This window comes from Gymnodraco acuticeps, unplaced genomic scaffold (assembly GCF_902827175.1).
Source record: "Gymnodraco acuticeps unplaced genomic scaffold, fGymAcu1.1, whole genome shotgun sequence".
Taxonomy (NCBI): domain Eukaryota; kingdom Metazoa; phylum Chordata; class Actinopteri; order Perciformes; family Bathydraconidae; genus Gymnodraco; species Gymnodraco acuticeps.
Genome location: NW_022989953.1, coordinates 1867859 through 1892780, shown reverse-complemented (window position 1 = coordinate 1892780; position 24922 = coordinate 1867859). Strand labels below are relative to the sequence as shown.

Genomic DNA, 24922 nt, shown 5'->3' with positions numbered 1-24922 from the left:
TGGTCACTAGTATCGGACATAAAGAACACTACCTACTAGGCATATTTTATTAGGCTGGGCCAGACAATTTATTTCCAATTCCACACCCCTAGGTTGAAATATAGGGTTTCTTTTAAAACCTTAAAGTCTCAAGCTGAACTCAAGATGACCATAACGACATTTTCTGAGACTTAAGAAAACGTTCTGCACATCGTTACAGACTGAGTAAAACTATGCATGTTGACTAGGATAAATGGAAAGAGTAAAATCTGTGGATTGTTCCTTCATGTGTCTTTTCTCGACCCCAATCAAGTACACTGAGTTACTTAAACTAAAGCAGTGCTCCACTACAGTCAGACAAACACACACATGTAAGTATGAGTTGTCATGGCTACGCTTTAGCATTTTACTGCTACAACATTTACCAGTTGCCTTTTCTGACATCTAATCACAGTCCTTGTAGTTGACATTCATTCTCAACAATATTGGGAAAAATACATGGCTCTTTAAATACTAAAGACTTTGAACCTTTGCCATAAACTAAAAACAATTAGCTTATTTAACAATTTCAATTGCAATAGAACCATTGTGATACAAATATTTATTAGTGCAGCTTTAACCAGCCCTGACCCGTAGATGTGATGTATTTACACCATAGACTGTATATATAATTTACACGTGAGTCACTTTTGGATTTATATTGGTCATTCTGACACAGCTCCCCAGTCAAACATCCAGAGCTACATCGAGTTAGAGTCAACATATAACTCCCAAAACATACGTCAGATGCATCCATCTTCCTTAACGCTGAGCCTGTTTTTACCCTGAGTCCATGTGGGTTTGCAGGGAGTTAATGGATATGCATGCCCTCACCTCGCTCGCCGAATGAGCATCATTAAGTTTCACAAAAAAGCCACAACAATCTGGGACGGCTGGTGAGGTCATGCATATACTGACTGCATTGGTTCTCCACCTCAGGGTCTGGAGCCCCCCTACAGGGAGCACTGAGACAATATTGGGGGTCACAGTAAAGCGTATGTAAAGATATATGCAAAGAATATGCCATAGCTTATGTATTTATATTACTGTTTGACTTTTGATCCTTGGATAATACATGTTTTACTTTGCCTTTGGGCTTACCTCAATAATCAAATGCAATTCTGTGAAAAACATCCCCTCTTTTAGTGATACACACCTATATCAGGGTGTTGAATGGGAATTAAAGAAGCTAGACTACAGTTTGGCTGATTAAAATGCCCAGCAGTTCAAGTGTTGCATAATGAGACAAAGATCAGTGTTGAGCATCACCATAACAACATGTTATTCCGAGGTGTTTCTACAAGGATTAAAGCATAATGACTCAAACTATCTGAGGCAAAGGGGAATGCATCCAATCTGAATATTTAAAAGGTTGTTAGCGTGTGTGTATAAAGAGCAAAGAAGGCCAAACCTCTGCTGAATTGTCACTTCACAAGCTGACTTTTTGCTCCTCCGAAACTCAAAACCATAACACTTACTTTATTGAAAACTCTGCTTTCTCTCACTTATACACCCCTTTAAAGATACTCACACTCCAGCAGCACCACATAACAGCTTACTTGTGCTATAAGTGTCAGTGTTCCCCAATTTCATAAACACGTGTACACTCATACATGCACTTAGAAGTCAATGACAGCATACAACACAAAAACATGGTTTGCCTTTCTCTCGATGCACCCATTTCTGACCTTCTTTCTTGTTTTTATTGTCCTCACTTTCTGTTGGCTCTAACTTTATCCAACTATCTTTATCCGTCTCTCTGTCACTTTATTCTCTATCTCCTGCCAGCAAGATCTTCCAGTGATTGGAGTCTAACTTACTGAGAGGAAGAAGACGGAACAGAGCCAATGCTAATGTCTCTATCTGAAGGCTGCTGAGTGTGTGTGAGCAAGAGATATGATAACATCAATCAAAAGACACACAGTAAAAGTACAGGGGTTGTGCCGAGTTCTGTTTGGCCGTAACAGCTCTAGCTACACTTCATCCACATTTGCAGCTAGTAAAGCGAGAGGAGTAGGAAATAAAAAGAGCGGGGTGCAGAGCAGGGAACAAGAGATAAGAATAGGGATCAAGAATGGAGATAAGAAGAAGACACATGGAACTGTGAATACGTTTGCAATAAAAATGAATTCACCACACTTTCTATCTTCAGTTCCTCCCCATCTCCCCTCGGCTCCAATTTTTCGATGCCATTACACAATTACAAACATTCTCCATCGCCAGGACCCACAGTGGACAATCATTATGTTATTGCATGTGCTAAGGTGGAAAATCATGTGTGTTTAACCCCAGTCTCATAAACACATATTGTTTACATGCCCCTGCATTATACTGGTCATCATTTTTGTTTTATCTCGCTTGTTGTTACTATATAAAGTTGACTAATAAACATCCAATACTTTTGATCATATCCATGCCATATGAACCACACAAATAACACCATGGCAAACAGTACAACCTTAACATCTTAACATGACAAATACATTTAACGTTACTTTAAGCAACATATAACTTTTCATAACCTCATGAGTCAGCTTCTGTTAGCTTACCTCAGCAAGTTGTGCAAGTGTTGTTAGCAAACTAACATCAACGTTAGCACAACAAAAACAGGGGGGAAAATGCAAAAAAGTATAATTTCAGGCAAAGGAAACAAGGTTGTAAGAGCATGATACCTGCACAGCCAACACATCCTCACTCCCAGGTCGGCCTATGTTGACGTTATGTCAAGTCCTGTGTCGGCTTTTTCCAACGCAAGGGGGGGGCCTTAGCGTCCATTTTCAACGCAAGGGGGGGCCCTTAGCGTCCATTTTCAGCTTTCCGGGATGTCCATATGCTTCTATGGACGCTCATGGAAGCGGCATTCGTTTGTGTCGGCTGCCCTTAAAGGCAATGTGAGCGTCCATTCTCATTGGATAACGGATAATTGTACACCCGGAAGATTTTACAGTGATATCTGCACTACTCATCGACTAAAAAACACCAGATTATCCTTGTTAATTACACAACATTGATTGGTTTAAATTGTGTGCAATGCTTTTGTATTTTTCCCCTTCGATTCGGAGAAACAAATATTTTTTCGGAGTAAAGGATGGCAGAAGACACTACACTACCCAGAATCCCCAGCTATCGTTTGGACTACACCATGTGCTCTCTTTGACAAACCCCGTGATAGTCCTCAAGCTCTGTGATTGGAGAGTGTGCTCCGAGGGTTACGCCGAGCCTCGAACGGCAGCATGTCCAAAACTTGATTTGAACGGGTCCACCGCGTCCCCCCCTCCCCCACCCCGTCCCCAGAACTACACATGCTGGCTATTCTGTTTCGCAACATGTTCTCTATCTATGGCACGTTTCTACTGGGAGTTGTAGTTTTAAAAGACGTTTTCGTATTTCCCATAATAAGAAGTTGCCAGTATTAAACTGTGTACATCCATGGAGGTTTAGGGGATAGGAAACACTCACATTTAAAACATATAATTAATAAATGGGTGAAAATGGCTTGTGCCCATAATGGGCAGCATTAATATATATACACACACATGCCAGCTAAGGTCAGAAGAGCTTTATTTAACAGCTGGTCTTATGTTTGTGACCCCTGTTGTTAATTGATAACATTACATTACATTAATTGATAAGCCTGAAACATGCACTTGTCAAGGTTCAGAGGCACATTTTGCAAATATGGCAGTAGCCATCGATTAGCTTAAGATAAGATATACTTTATTGATCCCAAGTTGGAACATTTGCGTTACATCAGCATGTGTAACAGTTAAATATGCAGTGGTGTTCATTTGTAAATAATTTAGTATAATCACACAAATTCTGTGTTTTATATTCAACAATTCTGTGTTCTTTATTTATTGATTGTTCAATACCTGACAAGGCCGGAGATGAAATATCTACATACATCTTATAAGAGTATAATACATTACGTATAATATCAGTTAAAATAAGTGCTTCAACATAGTTAACATTGCTGGAGGTATGCACAAATATTGATAGATGTCTTGTAATGCACTATTGAGGAACCTGCGACCCAAGTTTTTCATTCAATGCAGAACTACACCATAGTTGTCTAGGCCTATATGATATGTCAATAAACCTTAGAAAATCTTGAAATCTTGAAAGGGATGTGCAAAATAGTCATTATATACAGTCTTTAATTAACTATTAGTAGAGAATAACGAGTAATGAATATACTTTATAGGGATCCTATTAATATCTAATAATAAAAATAATGAAATTCAATAACATGCTTTAACCACTAGGTGTCCCTTTATATCAGCTGTGCACCTTTATGGTGTAAATACAGCATATCTACCAATTGGATCAAATATACAAGTCAGCCAAATTAGTGTTGATACTGCAAGGAGACGTATTGTGTGAAAAGAAATGTAAGATGTTGTTTAATGGCTGATATATTTATGATCCATGTCACGTTTTCAGTTCCTCATGTTTGTCTAGAAGTCTTCTCATCAGGGCTATATAAATACAGAACTACGGCAGATATGTAATATTTAATGCAGCCGAACCGTGTATTACAATGCCGTTATGTGATGACTTTCAAAGAGAAAAGCAAGCACACTCGGAATAAAGTATTATTTTATTTTTAAAAAATGTTTTCGGTCTGTTTCCGGTATTTGTTAATGACGATGTGCTGTGAGATGTGAGACTGGAATTGCACAGGGGAAAATAACGTATCTTTAGATGCGGAGTTTGTTAAACTAATACGTTTGCGCTGTGGACCAACACTATACATTGACGGGGAAGGGGGTAGCAATAAAGATAACACCATTAAACAGTTACACAACATAACATAATTAATATCGATAGCAGCGTCCCTAGCAACCACCTTGGTAACAATGAAAACTTCCTGAAGTAATCTTCGTAATAACTAGCAAACTAAAGATCATGTACATCCACTGCACACATAATCTGAAATAACAACTCATATTTCTCGCATCAAATGACATCAAAACGCATTTTAATGGCCAAACTAACTTTAAAATAGGCATTTTACACCGAGAATAAAACGAAGTTCGGCCATGTTTTTTTTTCTGCAGGGAGAAATTTGAAGATCACGTGACGTCAAACAGAGCACATGGTGTAGTCCAAACGATAGCTGGGGATTCTGGGTAGTGTAGTGTCTTCTGCCATCCTTTACTCCGAAAAAATATTTGTTTCTCCGAATATTTGTTTCTCCGAATCGAAGGGGAAAAATACAAAAGCATTGCACACAATTTAAACCAATCAATGTTGTGTAATTAACAAGGATAATCTGGTGTTTTTTAGTCGATGAGTAGTGCAGATATCACTGTAAAATCAATCGACAGTAAGGGGAATACTTACTTCCGGGTGTACAATTCTCCGTTATCCAATGATAATGGACGCTCACATTGCCTTTAAGGGCAGCCGACACAAACGAATGCCGTGCTTCCATGAGCGTCCATAGAAGCATATGGACATCCCGGAAAGCTGAAAATGGACGCTAAGGGCCCCCCTCTTGCGTTGAAAATGGACGCTAAGGCCCCCCCCCCTTGCGTTGGAAAAAGCCGACACAGGACTTGACATAACGTCAACATAGGCCGACCTGGGAGTGAGGATGTGTTGGTACAGCAGCAAATATATAGGCCTAAACTGATAGCTAGCTAACAAGGAGAGCATTTGCCGCATTTATTTCCCCCAGATGTTGGTGGAGACCAAAACTAGAGCTGAAAGATGAGCACAATTGGATTTCTATTAACCATCTCTGAATCATCTGTTATACCAACACACAAAAACAGTTTGTCTCTGTGTGTTGGTATACTAGCCCTACAACTGATGGCAGATGGAATACTGCATTTCACATGAAGATGTCACTGAGCTTATGCAGGGCATATTGACAAGTCTGTTTCTTTATTTTCTATTCCTTCTTTCTGAGACACAAAGAGATAGAAGGTTTGAGCCCATTATGGTTGAACATAAGGTAGACAGAGGTAGCCTAAAGCTGCTCTGGGCCACATTTTAACTTTGAGCATGGCTATGTTGCAGGTTTGGCCAACCACTGCTCCAGGCCATGTGAACAAATTACCCATGTCACACCTGTTCATACTTCTGCTCTGTATCAGCACAGTGCAGCAGGTCTATAGGGGTGAAATAAAAGTGACAGCACTGAGAAAGGGAAAGGCAAACGCTGGAGTCTGTCACATCAATCATCCATCGGGGAGATTGAGTCCAGGTTTGTCTTTGTGTATATGCCAGTGTGAAAAGTATGTGAAGTTGGGGAGAAAAAAGGTTTTGAAGAAAGTGTGAACGGGAGTGTGTGATGGTGTTTAATTAGGGTATGTACCTTGCCAGATATGCATATGCATGCTTATAAAAAGGCTAATAAGTTTAATTGGCATCCTGTAAAAGTATTATGACATGCATGTCTTCACAAGATGTGGTTCCTGTCACTCTTCATTCTTAACATGCATCAATAACTTAAAGCCGCCTGACCCTAACATATAGGGAATAGCTTGTAGAAACACACAAAAACAGCTAACATGAGGCAACACTAGCAAACAGCCTTTTTCATAGATGAGTTGCGCAAAAAATGGATAGGGTGTAATATGCATCAATTAAAGGAGAACAACTAAGAAAAGCAATATGTACATAGCGATGAGCTAATACATCTTTTTTTAATGATAAATCATCTTTGGTTGTTTTCCCTGTTGTTTAATTGTTTCTACAATATAGTTATTGGTTACTGTGCTGTAACACAAATTCTGCCTTTGGGGGCATTACAGTTTAAAGAAGCCAATATATTTGTCATTAATTATATACTTTGGACTTTCATTTCCTGCCTGCATGTCTCCATAGGCTGCAGCCCCACAGAGAGCAGTCCATTTGCTGACTGTCCTCGTGTTCCATTTACTGATCCAGTGTCCCATCATGGCTTGAATCAGGCCTGGGAAACAGTGTGACTGAATACAGACTCAACCTCCGTTTGATTGACCTTTTAACATGACTTCAAAAAGCCTCAAAGGCTCTTTCAGCCTGTTGACTAATGTTTGCCGTGAGCAAGGTAAAGTCTAGAGGAGGCTCTCTGCCAATTCCACTCAACAACTGCAGACAGTCCGCTGAGTACCCTGAACAAAGACCCACTGTGTCGACTTAACAGCAGCAGTGGAGCAAGCGCCGACAGGACGCATGTTGGAAATCAAATATGACAATGAAAGGTTTGCATTGTCACTATTTGGCAGGAACAGAGAGCAGTATTCAAGGACACACAATTGAAACCTGCATGCACAGAGAAGGCACATCAGCAATCTGCGAGAATGTATCTGCACATACACATTACACAGCGACACAGGGGTGCTCTCCTAACCCATAAATGAGCAAGCTTGAGTAACACAACACAGTACACACAAGTTATTATCATAATAAGGTGCATAATAGAAGCTCTTTGCATCAGTTGAAAACCATAACCTTGTAATTAAGAGGAAGAAAAGCAATTTACTTCTGCTCCACAGCACAACATCCCTCTCTCCCTGTTCCTCTTGGCATCCTTTAGGATTGTTTTAATTATTTTCTGGCAAACTGACTGTATGAGTTAAGCCTCTCCCTGCCCCGTCTCTCCTCACCCACTCACTCTTCCCTCCTCTACCACGTATTTGGCATGCCTTTACTCAGCTGTGAGAAATTAAATATAAATCTAAACATCTGATTAGCTTGTAATCAGCCCCTTCACATCCCAGAAAGACAGATGGAAGAAAGGCATGGAAATGGAGGAGAGTGTATGACTCAGTCCTGTTTCGCTATGCAGTGTGGCATTAAAAAGAAAAACGGGCAACTCGTATCCTTGAAACTTTCTCTGAGACAACCCATCTTTAGAGGTTGGAGAAGTACTCAGATAATATACTTAGTGTAAGTAAAAGTAGAAGTACCAGAGTGTAGGAATACTCTGTTACAGGTGAAAGTCCTGCATTCAAAAGGTTACTCAAATTAAAAGTATTAAAGCATTGGCATTAAAATATACTTAACGTATCAAACGTAAAAGTACTCATTATGCAGATTGGTCCATTTCAGAATAACCTATATGATATGTTTTATAATGATTGATCATTAAAGTGTTCTCAAAGCTGGTAAAGGTGCAGCTAGTTTTAATGACTTTGCATACTGCAGGGTAGCTGGTGAATTTACTCCAGCTGTAATTAAAGTCTGGATTAAGTGTTGGTCATATTTCACATAATCAATCCAAATCTGTAAAGTAACTAAACGTGTTAAATAAATGTAGTGGAGTATGAGTACACGATTTACCTCTGAATTGTAATGGGGTAGAAGTACAAAGTAGCATTAAATGGAAATGCTCAAGTAAAATACAAGTGTCTCAATATTGTACTTAAGTACAGTACTCAAGTTAATGAGTAGTTATTTCCCACCTCTGCCCATCTTCCGTTTTTTGAGTATGCAATGCTGCCTCTAACAGTAACTACATAGCCCTTCGATATTGACAGTTTGATAAAGAAAACGTTGAAATAACTATGCAGACTAACTCTGCTGTTGGAAAACCGCAGTTGGATTCTGTTTTGACATCATTCAGAAAGCCAGCATATCATGTTTAGGACACAATTAATTCCAATTTTTTTTGGATGGGCAAAATACTTAAATGTTTTCTGTATACTGCTTTCTGATAATAAAGAACAACATTTGAAAATAGTTTCAATTTTCAAACATTGCTCTTTCAGTTTGCTTTGCTACAATTGATTGTTCTTGTTGTACATTGTAAACACTTGAAGTATGTCCTCCAGTACAGATGCTTCTCCTATTTTTTTTAATGTTAGTAATAATAATAATAATAATAATAGATTTAATTTGTTAGCGCTTTTACAGGTGCTCAAAGACGCTTTACATATACAGTATAGTGAAGATAAAATAAAATAAAGGAACAACAAATAAATATATAGTTAAAGTTAAAGTCAAATAATACAAAAACAATCACACATTAAAAGCCAGATTGAAGAGGTGAGTTTTTGTGAGTTTTTTTAAGGTGGTGAGGTCAGTGCAGTCTCTGATGGGTTGGGGGAGTGAGTTCCAGAGGGAGGGGGCAGCGACGGAGAAGGCTCTGTCCCCCCAGGTCCGGTGATTGGTGCGGGTGGGGATGGATAGGAGGTTGGCTTCTGATGAGCGGAGGCAGCGGGAAGGGGTGTGGTGGTGCAGCAGGTCTGTGAGGTAGGGGGGGGGCTGATTGTTGAGGGCTTTGTGAGTAATCAGGAGGACTTTGAAGTTGATTATTTGACGGACGGGGAGCCAGTGGAGGTTCTGGAGGACGGGAGTGATGTGGTCTCGGGAGCGGGTGTGGGTGAGGAGGCGGGCAGCAGAGTTCTGGATATGTTGGAGTTTATTGAGGAGGTTGGATGGTATGCCGTAGACTATTATTAGAGGATGCTATTGCAGTAGTCGAGTCGTGAAGTGATGAATGCATGAATCAGGGTTTCAGCAGCAGAGGAGGAGAGTGATGGGCAGAGACGGGCAATGTTTTTGAGGTGGAAAAAGGCGGTCCTGGTGATGTGATTGATGTGGTGGTTGAATTTGAGCTGACTGTCGAAGATGTCTCCGAGGTTGCGGTTGTGAGGGGGGGGAGATAGAGTGTGGCTGTCAATGGTGAAATTGAAATTCTGGATGTCTTTGGTACGGGATGGGGGGCCGATGATGATGATGTCTGATGTGTTCTGTTCAGTTGGAGATAGTTTGTTTGCATCCATGCTTTTATTTCTGAGAGACAGTTGGTGAGAGTGGAGTGTGTTGTGGGGGTGATGGTTTTTGTTGAGATATAAAGTTGGATGTCATCGGCGCAGCAGTGAAATTGAAGGTTGTGGCGACTAATTATTTTTGCCAAGGGGGAGCATGTAGAGGATGAAGAGGAGGGGGCCAAGCACCGAACCCTGGGGGACGCCTTGGGACAGAGGAGCAGTGGAGGAGGTGCAGTTGTTGATGTTGATAAACTGATGTCTGTCGGTGAGGTAGGATTTCAGCCAGGAGAGTGCAGTGTCAGTGATGTTGAGTGATGATTCGAGGAGGGACAGCAGGATGGTGTGGTTGATGGTGTCGAATGCTGCAGTGAGGTCGAGGAGGATGAGGATGTTCAGGTTGCCGGAGCCAGAGGAGAGGAGGAGGTCGTTTGTGATTTTCATAAGTGCTGTTTCGGTGCTGTGTTTTGATCGGAAACCGGATTGAAATGGCTCAAAGAGATCATTGGAGCTGAGGTGGGCTTTAAGTTGTGAGGCAACGACACGTTCAACTATTTTTGACAGAAAGGGGAGATTTGAGATGGGCCGGAAGTTGGACATAATATCAGGTGTGAGTCCAGGTCTTTTGAGAATGGGTGTGACAGCAGCCAGTTTGAGAGAGGGGGGGAACTGATCCAGATCTGAGGGAGGAGTTAATGATGGTGGCGATGAGTTGGGAGATGGCAGGGAGGTTCTCTTTAACAAATTTGGAGGGCATTGGGTCAAGTGTGCAGGTGGAGTTAATTCCAGTCATGAAGTCGGACAGTTGCATGGGGGTCACAGGGGAGAAGTGGGACAGGGGCTGTGAGGTGAAGGGGGGGAGCCAGGAACTAGTACTGAGCCATGGCAGAGGGACAAGTTCTTGGTGGATTTACAGAACTAAATAAAAATACAACATGACATTTGAAATAGCCACGACTGCCAATGTTTGAAACTATTTTGTCTCATTGTTTCAGGAGAGCATCCTGTCTCATCCAGAGCATAGGCACCAACATGACAGTAACGGTTGAATATTCAGGTGCCGTAATGTTATTACAAAGCATTCTTGTTCATATGTTTATAGACTGAAACGTTTTCTTCCATCAGCATTTTTGATATCTTGAATACATTAAAATGAAATCATTACAAATGACTAATTAAAAATATAGGCTCATTGATTGAATGTAGTACAGGAACAAATTACATTAAAAGTCTCTAACCCTAACCCTCCACCTCTCAAATGTGCACATGGTTTAGTCCAGGGGTTCCTAAGGATCACAGAAAAATAAAGTTAAAATTCAGCTAGGGAGCCTCCCATTAGCAAGCCCGATAAGCTTTATACAAGTTAACACATGAGAGCTGCCTGGACCCTCTAAGAGCCAACATAAAGGAAGAACTGGAAAGCAAAAAAGAGGCATTGGGAACATATATTTTTTGACAAATTCCATCAAACACAACATTCTAGCACTGTTTAAAAATGTTTAGATTGGTATATGGATTGAACGGATATATTATAATCTAATGTAATATGTCATGAACAATTCACACATATGCATTAAATAAAATAAAAAATCAAGGGTTTTTCGGACTTCACATAAAATGTGCTATGTTGTATGAATGACCAGGTTATAGGTTCTGCAGTTTTGTGTTCCTTGCACAGTTAATTGTTTATGTTATGTTTCTGAGAGAAAGACAATGGAAGTCGGAAGGAGACAGACTGCACACTTCTGGCCAAACAAATGTACCCTACTGCTGTGTGAGAATGGACAATTTGAACGTTTGGCTAACGTTGGGAATAAGTTAGCCAAAAGTTCAGCGAGAGTATTATCGCTTTCCTTTAAGCTCCTGTTTAATTCCAATAACGTTATACTTTGGGCACTTAGCAGCATCCACAAAATGTGGCTGGCCCTGCATATCTGGCTGGACACTTTTGCAGGTCAGCCAATCAAATCACCTTTAACAACAATCAACTCAAATTCTATTTAAAACGTTTGGCATTCAGAGCCTGAATTACTCTCTGCTGGCTGCTTACCAACATCCCATCCTCCCGTGTGCTCTTTTGGTACGTCTTGCTATCATCTTCCTTTTCCCCCTCCGGCCCACACAGACAGGGATCATTTTAGAGGCCTTACGGTGATCACAATGTCTGACCCCGCCCAGGTCAGCCTTTGTAACATTCAACACCTCTCTCCTTCACATAGATTCTGTGTGTCCATTGCTCTGTCTCAGTCTCTCTTCCCTCCCTTCGGCTCCTCAAAGCTACCTGCCAACTGCAAGTAATTCACTGTCCCCAGCTGTTTAGTGTATCTAGTAAAGAATGTTGATTAGCCTCCTCCAAACTAGTTAAAACATCATGCAAAGGAAGGTTTCTGCAGAATTGATTGTGGCAACACCCGTGTAGTCAGAACCTCTTGACTTGTCTTGTGAAATCTCCGGCTGATACTCCAAGTAAACCATCAGTGTTTGACATCAAAGCTCCAGCTCTCCTTGTGTCTCCTTTTGAGTCGGTGACTCCCCTGCATTGCGACAGAAGTTTCCCCCACAAAGATGGGATTTGAGGAAATATTAGAGTATAAACTTACTGATTATAAACTTTCTTCCATCCAGATTTTAGGGTACAAAACAGCCCTGGAGTGCTTCATATTTTCTCAACGCTTAGCACCCACGCGCTAAACACAACACTTCTAAATCAGAGGTTTACCGGAGATACATTTTATTCAAAAGCAAGTCCAAGTCTCTCCGTCTCCCATCAGCGCTGTCTGACGTTCCCACTGCCTCGCTCTCTAAAAAACATTCCGCTTGAATAAATCCTTAAATCAGTCAAGACGGCTAGAAAACGTCTTCAGCAGACAAATCCCCCCGCAGTCTAATAGTTTGGCCTAAATACTGACAGGATTAAAACGACTCATGTTTGCAGTAATTATGTAACATGTCCGTTTACGAGTCTGGACTATCTAAGGTCAGTTTGGAAAAAGGAAAATTGCGTTGTTGTTGTTTTCAATTATTCTTTTCACCAGTGTGCTGATTAGGGTAAATACAAATAAAAAAGCCCAGAGCACTGTTTTAATAATGAAGTTTATCATTTATCGCTCTTCTTTTTCTGACTCACCTTTACTCACCGCTGGGTCACCAGACCCTCCTTCCACCAACACACTAACCTCCTTTTCCCCTCTCTCTCCAAGTGAGGTTCTTACCCTCATTACCTCTGCCCGCCCTACCACCTGTCCTCTGGACCCTATCCCTTCAAACCTCCTTCAGACTATCGCTCCTGATCTTCTAACCGTTTTCTCACCCATTTCATCAACACTTCTCTAACTTCTGGTCACTTTCCAAACAGTCTCAAGGAGGCAAGGGTAAACCCTCTCCTAAAGAAACCCACTCTCAACCCGTCTGATGTTATAAACTACAGGCCTGTCTCTCTCCTCCCGTTCCTGTCTAAATCACTTGAACGCGCTGTCTTTAAACAACTCTCCTGTTATCTCAATCAGAACAACCTTCTGGATCCGCACCAGTCTGGTTTCAAGGCAGGTCACTCCACAGAAACTGCTCTCATTGCTGTCACGGAGGAACTGCACACTGCCAAAACTGCATCCCTCTCCTCTGTCATCATCCTGTTGGACCTGTCTGCTGCATTCGACACAGTGAATCATCAGATCCTCCTTCGCACTCTCCAAAAACTTGGAGTTTCAGGCTCTGCACTTTCCCTCCTCACCTCATACCTGAAAGACCGTACCTACAGGGTGACTTGGAGAGGGTCTGAGTCCGACCCTTGTCAATTAACTACAGGGGTCCCTCAGGGCTCTGTTCTTGGTCCCCTCCTCTTCTCCCTGTACACAAACTCGCTCGGATCAGTCATTAGCCCGCATGGTTTTTCTTACCACTGCTACGCTGACGACACCCAATTAATTCTGTCCTTTCCCCGCTCAGAGACCCAGGTCGTCGCACGCATCTCTGCTTGTCTAGCTGACATCTCTCAGTGGATGTCTGCTCATCACCTCAAGCTCAACCTTGACAAGACTGAGCTGCTCTTCCTTCCGGGAAAAGATTGTCCCACTCTTGACCTAACAATCAACATCGGCGACTCAGGTTCTGGTCCAGGCTCTCGTCATCTCACGCCTAGACTACTGCAACTCCCTCCTGGCTGGTCTACCTGCATGTGCCATCCGACCTCTGCAGCTCATCCAGAATGCAGCGGCTCGTCTGGTCTTCAACCTTCCTACATTTTCCCACACCACTCCGCTCCTCCGCTCCCTTCACTGGCTTCCGGTAACTGCTAGAATCCACTTCAAGACACTGGTACTTGCTTACCATGCTGCGAATGGATCTGGCCCTTCCTACATCCAGGACATGGTTAAACCGTACATCCCAGCGCGTGCACTACGCTCTGCATCAGCCAAACGACTCGCTGCACCCTCGCTGCGAGGGGGAACCAAGTTCCCATCGGCGAAAACACATGGGTTTGCTGTCCTGGCTCCAGGATGGTGGAATGAGCTCCCCATTGACATCAGGACGGCAGATAGCTTGCACATCTTCTGGCGCAAACTGAAAACTCATCTCTTTCGACTCCACTTCGAGCGATAGAACTATTAACGAAGCACTTTTATACTAATAAAGGACTGGCTTATCTAAAGCCAGTTGAGTAGCACTTGAAATGTTTGGCTCTATGAAACCTGATGTACTTATATGATTCTGTTTTCTTCAAGTTTGTATTTTGTTGGTCGAACGCACTTATTGTAAGTCGCTTTGGATAAAAGCGTCAGCTAAATGCAATGTAATGTAATGTAGATGAAATTTTTTTTTAATAACATGTCCTCCAGAAAAGCTTTTTTTTCACACCGTCAACAATATGAAAGGAAAGAAGACAGACTCATCAGAGGCTGGCCTACTTCAAAGTGTTTGTGGTCAAAGTGTAACATATTTCAATTATTTATTTGCTAAAATCTTACACCCTCGCAGGCACATAACCTGTTTCTAAATAACATTAAGAAGAAAAAGGTAAAGGAAGGCTGTCAAACAACCTGGATAATGAGATAGCCTCGATTAACCTGTGGGCTAATGAGAAGCTTCACAGCACAGCATGTTCCTTTAGTCTACAATTTTAAAAACAATCACTAATTGTTTCAATTTGGATAATAAGAGCTTAAGTTAACATTTCTAATAATGCGTCGGTTGTCATAAGGCTTCATCTTAATTCTGTCATCCTGCAGACATGAAGACTGTAACTGCAGTGAAATATCTAAATTGGTTAATTGTAGCCTAAATAGCATAGCATTGGGCCAAGTTGTCATAAGGACATTGTTTTTCATTGTTCTGTTTGTGACATTGTTATATAATGTCAATTCATTATTTTATATTTTTGTGTGAGAAGCAGTTATGCTATATAAATACAACTTTAAGTGATTTGCTAACAGTCTTTCACAGTCATCATCATTCTAGTCAGGTGTAGCTAATACCACTAATGGTGGCTTTCCTCCATTTAGAATCATTTCAATCAAGGAAAAACTCAGCATACGAGAAATTGTGAATATAAACTTTAAACGTCAAGGTTTATAAGTTCTTTCCCCATCTACCGTCTCCTGATCCTACACAAGTGGAGCAGGAGGAATTGAGTTGTGAGTGACATCCAATTATCCTTCACAGCTCTGCATTGCACCGCCATAGTTAATAAGCAGTGTCCCTCAAGTGATCCAACCAGATCTTAAGGATTTGATTTAAATCCCTCTTGCCACCTAACCCTTTCCACACATTGCGTTTCACCTGCAAACATGTGACTTCACAGAAGATAGAGCCTCTCTGATTTATGTTTTAATGTGACTACAAGATTTGGATCATCCCATCTTAACTTGTATTGTTGTGTTTGGCTTCAAGTGAGTTTTTGTGTGTGAAGACAAACTGATTCCTGTAATTTTGCATTGTCTAAAATGTCACCTGCAAAAACACATTTAGTCACAGCTGCATGGTAAATAATTGTTTCCTCAAATCCCACTGAAATTATAATCAAAGCTGAATGGGTCTTGAATCTGCATTGGGTCGAAACAGCTGTCCAGAAATATCACATGGCAGTTTTGTACAGGTTTAACAAAACAGATGGCCCCTGCAATTATAATACCTCACAGGAGCCACCAGGTAACAATAGTCTTTCAATTAGGGCTCAGCTGCGCACTGTAATGCAAATATTGCATGTATTGACTTACTCAAAATGAACAGCTATTTCAAAAAGTGCACTGGCCAGACTGTTATGTTTAATGCAACGTAAACATGAGAATGCCTGTTTACGTCCATTATTATTGTTGTTAAAGACGTCACAAATATGCACATATAACCATGCAAGTGTGTGTGTAACGGTGTGATACGGACCCTGACCAGCACGTCACACAGATTGTGTTCCATGTCAAATGCAATTGACCTGTGCATCCCAAGGGGTAGCCACACCGACACACACACACTCACACAAACAAACACACAGTTATGCTGAGACAGACAGAGCAAGAGAGAGGCAGGATAACAGATCTTTTTTTGGCGATTTTATTCTGTGCACGCTCCCTCCCTATTTTCACTTCTCCACTCATCTGTCTTTCTCATGTCCTCAACCTGTCTGTGGGTCACAGTTATGACACTTCAAAATAACTTTTTACCAGGAAAAATGTCAGATGATGAAATGACAACAAATGCAGAGGCCATGAAATAAATACAGAAATGTATGCCGAGGATGAGAGGAGCAGAGCAGCAAGGATGAAGTTAGAAAGATGCAGATATACGACTTGGAAGATCAGTCAGAGATGCACAGAAGGTGTCATAAACACGGAGCCCTCTGTGACTATAGATAGATGAAATGTCACCAAATTCTTTGAAGAAGGCTTTTAAGTTATCAGTATAGCTTCAAAATCCAAATGCGGATATAAAAATGGTTGTTGAGTCAGAAATAAAACATAAACAGACGACGACAACCTTCCTACATAACCTAGCTTGTGTGTCATATAGTTTCAACATGTTATTGAGAGTTTTTCCATTTTTATAAGTGGAGCCGCGATACATTAATTACTAAAGAGCAATAGCTGCTTTCATGTGACCTGACTGATGACTTTAGACTCTCCACCCGTGAAATCTTTATGGAGACAGGTCTTGACTCATATACAACCTTCAGTTAATAATCTGCCCGTTGTGTAGCATTGGATACTGACATGGTGACTACGTTTTATAGCACATAAAGCAGCATCAATAATCTGAGCATAAAACTCACGATGTGGTGAATTTTATTCCCCTGGCTTATTATCCCCATGTGTTTACTTTACAATTGTATTTGCGTGAAATATAACTCTGAGGGTGCAGACAGTGAGCAAACTGATTGAGAACAAATTAGGCCTGAAAGCCAATAAATGCAATGATAGGTTTTCTATCTTGTAAAAGGTAGTGCAGTGAATGCTATGGGGCTCCCTCTGGCAGTGAGAGGAATCATTGTTATTGTAGCACAGAGTGAAACCAATAGCCTTCCTGTTATGATGATGGTAATATTTGAGAGAACGCTTTTTCTGTAACATAGTTAAAGTTAATGAGCTGGCCGGCTCTGTGACCTTCCGTTGACTTGGGTGAACGGTTCGACCTATGCCAGTAAATTGCAGATTGCCCGGGCAATATCATTCATAACAGTAGCCTGACAGGCAAAAGAAAAACAATCTGTGATGAAGGGACGCAGGAGATGTGAACCCGATGTGAGAGATAAACATATCTGAAAGTTTACTGACATCAAAGAACTGCTCTTCTATACGCGCTTTGCAAAGAGTCGCATTAGCAACGGATACTTGATTTTGTTGAGTGAAACTGAATAAATATCAGAAACCTCATTACTGAGCAGACGACAGCACAAACAATCTATATCTTGTGATTTTCTGGATTTTAAATAACCTCACAATGACTCAGGACCAAGGCTTCTTACCTGATGCTCTGTGCCTGTAATATATCTGGATCTGTGGCGTTGAGTGAAGCCACGAAGCTTCCCAGAGGAATGTTTTCCATCTTGTTGACTGTCAGGGGGTCGGGGAAGAATACGGGGCCCTCGTTGATGTCCAGGACTGTGACGCGGACAGTGGCAGTGGAGCTGGGGCCGTAGCCAACATCAGGAACCAGAGGGTCCTCGTTCTCCACTTTGATGAGTAGCGCGTGGAACCTTTCGGCCTCATAGTCCAAAGGCTGAAGGGAGAAAATCATTGTGGATGTAAGGAGATGGTAATCATGTCATCAAATGAATGTATTGGGCAGTTTGATATACAGTATTTTACTTTGATGACAGACAGCATCCCCTCGTTGTTGTCTGGGTTGGTTTGGATCTCAAAGCTCAGTGTTGGATCTCCGTTAATTATAGAGTAGATCGCTCTCCCCGCCCCCGTGTCTGGGTCGTCTCTATCGTCTACCGTCAGGTTCACCACGACGCCCGTCGAGCCCTCGTACACATTAGCCTCAAACTGTTGGAGGAGACAGACAAAAAACATTAGCGAACTGAGGATACTGGAACCTATGGACCATAACAGAACCCATTAGACCTGACTCAGACAGAAGAGGAAGATATAGATGTGAATAAAGAAGCAGCACAAACTCATTCTAAGTTAAAAGAAAAACACAAGTGAATGAGAACAGGAATCAAGGCAAAGGTGTCTGAGTTGATATTGTTATCAAACTCGAGAGAAAATATTGTGCTCATTCATGAAGGTAGATAGATAAAGTACTATTCCCTGCAGAGATGAAAACATGGACACATTTAAAGAGGGGAGTTGCAAAATGGTTTGATATGTTCTTGACTGAAGCATATTCGACTAAACATTGGATGTTATTGTTAAGAGCCCAAACTCCACAAACCCCCCATTGGGAAAAGAGGAAAAATGTTCTTCCTCCTTAATGTAAAAGCACATTTAAGGTACCCTGTGGAGTAATTTTACCACTAGTGGCGCAAAGTTTTTCTTAGTGGGTATTCATTTTTCTTTGCATTGTGCACACACGTTAGCAATGTATGCCCTTTCGAGCAATCCCACTCGTATGAGAGGTGTAGAAATGTGATAAACATACTAGAGAAGGAGACGAGTACATTTAGATTGAAACATTGCAGTTTTGAAATCCTTTCTAAAAATATAGTTTGCTGTTTTTTGAGGATGAAGATGCAATACACATGCTTGACCTTAATAGAACACTTGCATTTCATAACATAACTTTAGTTTAAGCAGAAAGGTCTAGCTGCTACTGTCATCAATCTGGTAAAGGGGAAATAACCACTAGTTATTTTCTTTCACCGACTCACAATTGTCACAGAATCCAGGGACTATCTATGAGAGCAAGAGAGTACTTCCCTGTACGTCATAGCCGTGGCCCCTTTATGGGTGAAAACATTCACTGCCAGTCAAATGGCAGTAAATACAAATTCAGAAGTTTTCACCAATTACATATAAAATAAAGAATATTGTGGGGGTCTTTTTACCTAAAAGAAGCCGCCCAGACAGGCAACAGTTACATGTATTGGACTGACCGGGTCCCATTGACTGAGCTTTTTGTCATCTCTGTGGATGACCTGAAGCCACAGATCTTTTCTTTTCCAGTCTTCTTTTCTAAGTTGAGTATAGAAAATCATTATTTTGATTGTTGTTGTTGTTTGATGTGCAAAACACGACACAGCAGCCTCTATGCATGATAAAACAATTTCTTCCACATGGCGCCATTTCTTTGTTTGCACTGGAAAGTGGGCGTAATTTCACCAGACCGTGACATATCACTGCTCTCATCTATGCCCTTGCAAAACAATTAACATATATGGCGGAAGTGGAGGGGAAAAGCTGAAATAAACGACCAACGTGAGTCTTTAGCTGTCAGTCTTTATCTGGTGACTCAAAAATAAATGAATGTATGGAACACACAGGACAGAATACAGACTATTAGTCTCCTCCATTGAGTATTCTTTCCGCTGCATCTCGCTTATCTCATTATTTATCTAGTGTCAATCACTGCTCACATCTCTGCTCGTGTTGGCAGCGGGCCTCAATCAGATTCCCATCCATGCATTCTGCCAGCAAGTCTCTCACTAAAGACTACATCCTAAACAGGGGTACCTTAAAGAAGCTCCATGCAGGCAGAAGCAATTTGGTGTGTGTTTATGTGTGTGCTGCAGGACCATTATGGTGTCAGAGCTTACAGTGTAATCTTTCAGACACAGAACACTCTGTTTAAGGATAGCACTGGTCCAGCCTAGATTACTGCGTCTCCTGTCAGCCCACGGTATTGTTGTTTCATAGATTACCCTCTTACCGCTTTACACATCCTGGCTCCATGCATTTATCTGAAAAGACACAAACATTGATTTCTACTCTTTCCTTTCTTTTCTCCCTGTTTTATTCATCCAAAGCTTGTTTAAAAATAACCCATTGAACCACTTGCAGTCATTTAGGGCACAGAGGATAGAAACATAATGTTCTTCAAAGAAAAAGGTTGTGTTTGTGCCCACACAGGCATTGTTGGCTTTTTTGTCCTGCAAGCCCGCGGCAAAGCATCATGTGAAAATTAGGAGGCTGTTGGAAACATAAAAAAGCCCAGTGCTCATTTTCTTAAACAAGCGGAATGTAGAATACAGCAATTGCCTGAACCCTGAAGCAGTAAAATACATTTTACAGACATTACCTACCTACTGAATGTACTCAACATCACAAGTGCTTTGATCAGAGACAAATGCACCTCATTGGCATTCCTATGCTCATCATCCTCCTCTAGACTCTCCTTCCCTCACAAACACACCAATATAGTACCGACACACAGGCGGTCAGATTGGGTTTAATCATGTGGGGCAGCCATGCGGTTGGAGGAACTGCTGTATTCTGTGTGATGTGGCCACTGGGCTCCTGCCCTGCCGCTGATAAGGCCCCAATTCCACCTGGAGCACAAAGCAAGCAGTCACCTGAAAGACTAGAAGGAAATGACTAACTACGACGCAGAGCTCCTAGCCTGAAATGACTTAAACACATTAAGAGGGAGAGGGGAGGGATGGTGAAAAGAAGGGGATAAAAAAGACTTGCCTTCAAGTTTGCTTTTATCCAAGTGTAGAGGCGTGTGTGGGTTTGTTTGTGTGTTTTTATGTTGGCTGTTTCCTATCTGAGACTCACAGACGAAGACAGAGAGCCAATTACAGTAGTGGCTCTTTGCTCACTACACTCTCAACAAAAGATGACCACATCTAGGGCAATGCAGGCCATGAGGTAAAAACAAGTAACACACACACACACACACACACACACACACACACACACAACACACACACACACACACACACAACACACACACACACACCACACACACACACACCACACACACACACAACACACCACACACACACACCACACACACCACACACACAACACACACACACCACACACACACACACCACACACAAACACACACACAACACACACACACACACACACACCACACACACACACCACACACACACACACACACACACACACAGTTTAAGGCGGCCATAAATCACTAAGCCCTACACTTTAGACATTTAAGATTTCAAGGAGTAAAACTACAGTGTGTCATTGATTTTCTGTTTCCCATCTCCTCTTAAGCCTGACTTTTTCAATAATCTGTCCCATAAATCTTCAAGGTAATGTCATGCTGCCAAAAGATAATTGGGTGATGGTCCTCTGAGGCACAACAACTTAAAAGAAGAAAAGATAATACATGGATAATGTCAAGTTTCAGCTGACAGTTTTCAGCTCTGTCATTTGTGTTTCCGCTATTAATACCAATCATTGATGGTGGCCTTTGTTTTTTCATATGTCTGTTACATGTCATGTGTGAACTAACATGACTTCCATGTTGGTTCACACATAGAGCACATGATGCTACAGCAATGGTGTGCTGACAAACAAATGTCTTTGTTCCTAAAATGTTAATCTTTAAAGAGAAATTATTTTGGTCTACATTTGAAGTCTACATGTTCTATTTATTAAAAGTATTGCACACATCGGAAACATTTAGCAAACCATGATGCTGTGTGGTTAAGAAATGTCTATGTATTTGTTTATCTTTCTCAAAGCATCCTTTCTTGCCATACATTCTGTGTAATATGTATATCTTGAAACATAGTCATAGCGATCGTCAAGTCTGCATCAATTTTTGTTTTATGTATTTCTTTTAAAAATCTGCACCTAGACTGGATTACCAATGATTTTACATAGGCAACAGCGGATACAAACCTGATGACATAACTGAAGGAAATGATTGATTTTTTAAAACTGTTTAGATGGAAAACAGGTAGATTCTTGAAGGAACAATCAGAAGGATTTTCCTAAAAAACACCCAACACCGTACTAAAGTAATCTCAATCCTTGCTTTTGATTTACTAGGTGTCTGGTCTGTATCTGCTGAAACCCTGCTGCCCACTGCCTGGGTTTTATCTTTTTCATTTAGCTGTGTTTGGGATGTTTCTCGGTGTTTCTCTGCCTCTCGCTCTTCCTCCAGCTGTCACTCATCGGCCTTTACTCCCGAGGCTCACTTCTGCCCTGGCTGACGCTGTAATCTGTGTCGTCTAAAACAGAATCCGCTAAAGTCTCCTGTCTAGACAAAAGTATTATGACCAATAGTTAGCAAGTCAGAAAATCTAAAGTCGATCAGCCACGGCCCACTTTCAATTTTTGTGTTTTTAAACCAAGACCGATACATTCTACTTGTTCGGACTATGACATTCATATTATGCATTCAAAAAAGCATTTGGTCCATATCCATTTATTTTGTATTATATAACTAGTATACAACTGACCTTTGTGATCTACCTCAGAATACATACTTAACATTGCATTCATATTAACCCATATCTGTAACCTCAAGGTCAAATAGCTACAGGTCACCTCTTTTTGAAAGGTGAGATGAGGGGGTGCTGATTGTTGACTGTGTGAAAAGATCCTGATGAGTTTGAATGAGAAACAGATGAACAAACTCCCCAACAGAATTCACTGTAGCACTTTGTTTAACAGTTGAGTTATTGGCAAGTATGAAAGCTACAATTATAATCGTAATTAATGTACTAATAATAGAACAATGGAATAACACAAGAAAGGCAGAGCAATTACCTCATGTTGTCTGAGTGCTTGTGTCAGCTAGTTAGTGCCGTTTTACCAGCCTGGTCCCAATAACGAAGCTGAAGAAAGAACTAGAAGGGCTAAACGATTAATCAAATTCAAACTGACTCTGCAATGCTATAGCATTTTTTTTTTTAAATCTCAAAAGCTGCACAATGCATTTTTTTTATAAAAACATATATACATGCGCTGCGCTTCAAATGATTAAGTCTTTAAAAGTAGTTGAATAAGAAACACGTAAAATGCCCCGTTGAATGCAAGGCTCGATGCTTGCAGCAATATTGTGTGAGAACGGTCAAGGCCTAGTTTTAATGAAATTCACATGTTTTATATTGTGCGTATTGTATATGTAGTGTGTGCGTAGCAAGAGACAAATACAGATTGAAGGTGGATACCATGAACATAAAGGTATTGGTGAAGGGAGGATATGAGAAATTAGCAGTTCATTTGTAAAGAAAAATAGGTGAGCCCTACATGTATATTGAGCATCATCATCAGCCTTGAGGCACATACAGTTTCCCCTGTGCTTCTAGACCCGTCTTCCAGGATTAGGGGTTAGGATTAACAATATGTTTCCAGCAAGGCTTTAAATGATCTCAATATGGTTGGTTCTGTCTTGTTACTGTCACTGAATGGAGATTATTTTAATGAAATACAATTTGCACACCATGCTAGAACATTATTGTTCTGCGATTTGTTTTTTTGAAGTTATGATCATTATGTATTGGGGGGCTTGTACGATTCAGGGGTTTGAGAAGGGGGGTGCTCTATTCTTTACAAATTGGATAGCCCCCTGAGATAAACGTGTGTATGTTTTATACGCTATTCAGGGTTAAGGTTAGTGTTGGGTTGGTCATACAATGGAGTGATGTTTTGCTTGTGTATAATGATATTTGCTGAAGTGAAGAAGAAAAAAAGCATTCGGAATCACAACCTTCCCTACTCAGAACCCAAGAGAGTAAACGTCTGTAAACTAAATCACAACAGCTGGTGGATTTCTCCAAACTTAAGATACCATGACAAAACCTTCATGTCAACACTGTCAATAACATTGAATGTAATGTTTTCAACAGATGTGGGTGCAAAGAAAGAAGGACAATCTGGCAAAAGCACCCTAAAGAGTGTAAAGCCGTTAGAAAAGTATACACATCTGTCAGCTTTACCGAGTAACACTAAATGCTCTCTGGTTCATTAGCGCTACTGTGGAAATTGCCTCCTATTTCTTATACAGGCTTTTAATTTGTCTTTCATTGCCAGCTGGCATTGTTTGTTCATTTCAAACCACTGACCAAATCCTTTATCCTTTAGTCTGACTGGTGTACATTCTCATACTGATATTCTGAACAATCTGTGCTGTTGTATTTGCTGTAAAGTGTCTCTACTGTAGGCTAATTTTATTATATGTACAGCACTTTGGCTCGACCATAAATCGTTTATAAATGTGCTATATAAATAAAACTTGATTTGATTTGATTTGATTTGATGCAAGTATAAAAAAGGAAAACAGGGAGAAAGACAAAGATAAATATGAGTCAAGTTTAAGAGCGAGTACAAAATATGTTTTTTTGACTGTGATACGGAATGCTATAAACCATCATATTTATCAAGCTGACTTTTCCATCTTGTCTCCCTCTCACAGAAACACACCCACGTTTCCACAGTCGGACATATGCTCACCATATTCATACAAATCCACAGCACCATACACACAAGCAGAGTGGAATGGAGATCAACTTATTTTATTCCTGGATGTCTGTCAGATTGTGTTATGAATACAGATGGCAGTTAGGGCTGCACTGACAGGCGGGCAGAAAGACAGCTGAGCAGCTTTTTCATTTGTCCTAATGGAAAGTACTTTGTGACATGTCCCCGCTGCCCCAAAGATTTTCCTCTGAAGGGGAACAAGCAAAACAGTGGCCCATCACATTAAACCTCCTGAGACAAGACTATTTTACCTCACAGTAGCATTTGCTCCATCTCCACGTCAAATTCAAGCAACAGGGGCAACACACCAATGTGTTCCTTGGTCTGTTGGCTATTTTTCCAAGATCTATCTTTATTTTT

The 24922-nt window shown here is 41.0% G+C and overlaps 1 protein-coding gene across 1 annotated transcript in view; it reads right to left on the bottom strand.

Moving 5' to 3' along the window:
• cdh13 (cadherin 13, H-cadherin (heart)) overlaps positions 1–24922 on the bottom strand; it is a 467262-nt gene that overhangs the window by 67311 nt on the left and 375029 nt on the right. Inside the window, exons 10-11 of the mRNA XM_034210651.1 lie at positions 18020–18202; positions 17677–17930 (exon numbers count right to left, since the gene is read on the bottom strand). Coding sequence (XP_034066542.1) covers positions 17677–17930; positions 18020–18202 — 437 coding nt within the window. The remainder of the gene's footprint in view (positions 1–17676; positions 17931–18019; positions 18203–24922) is intronic.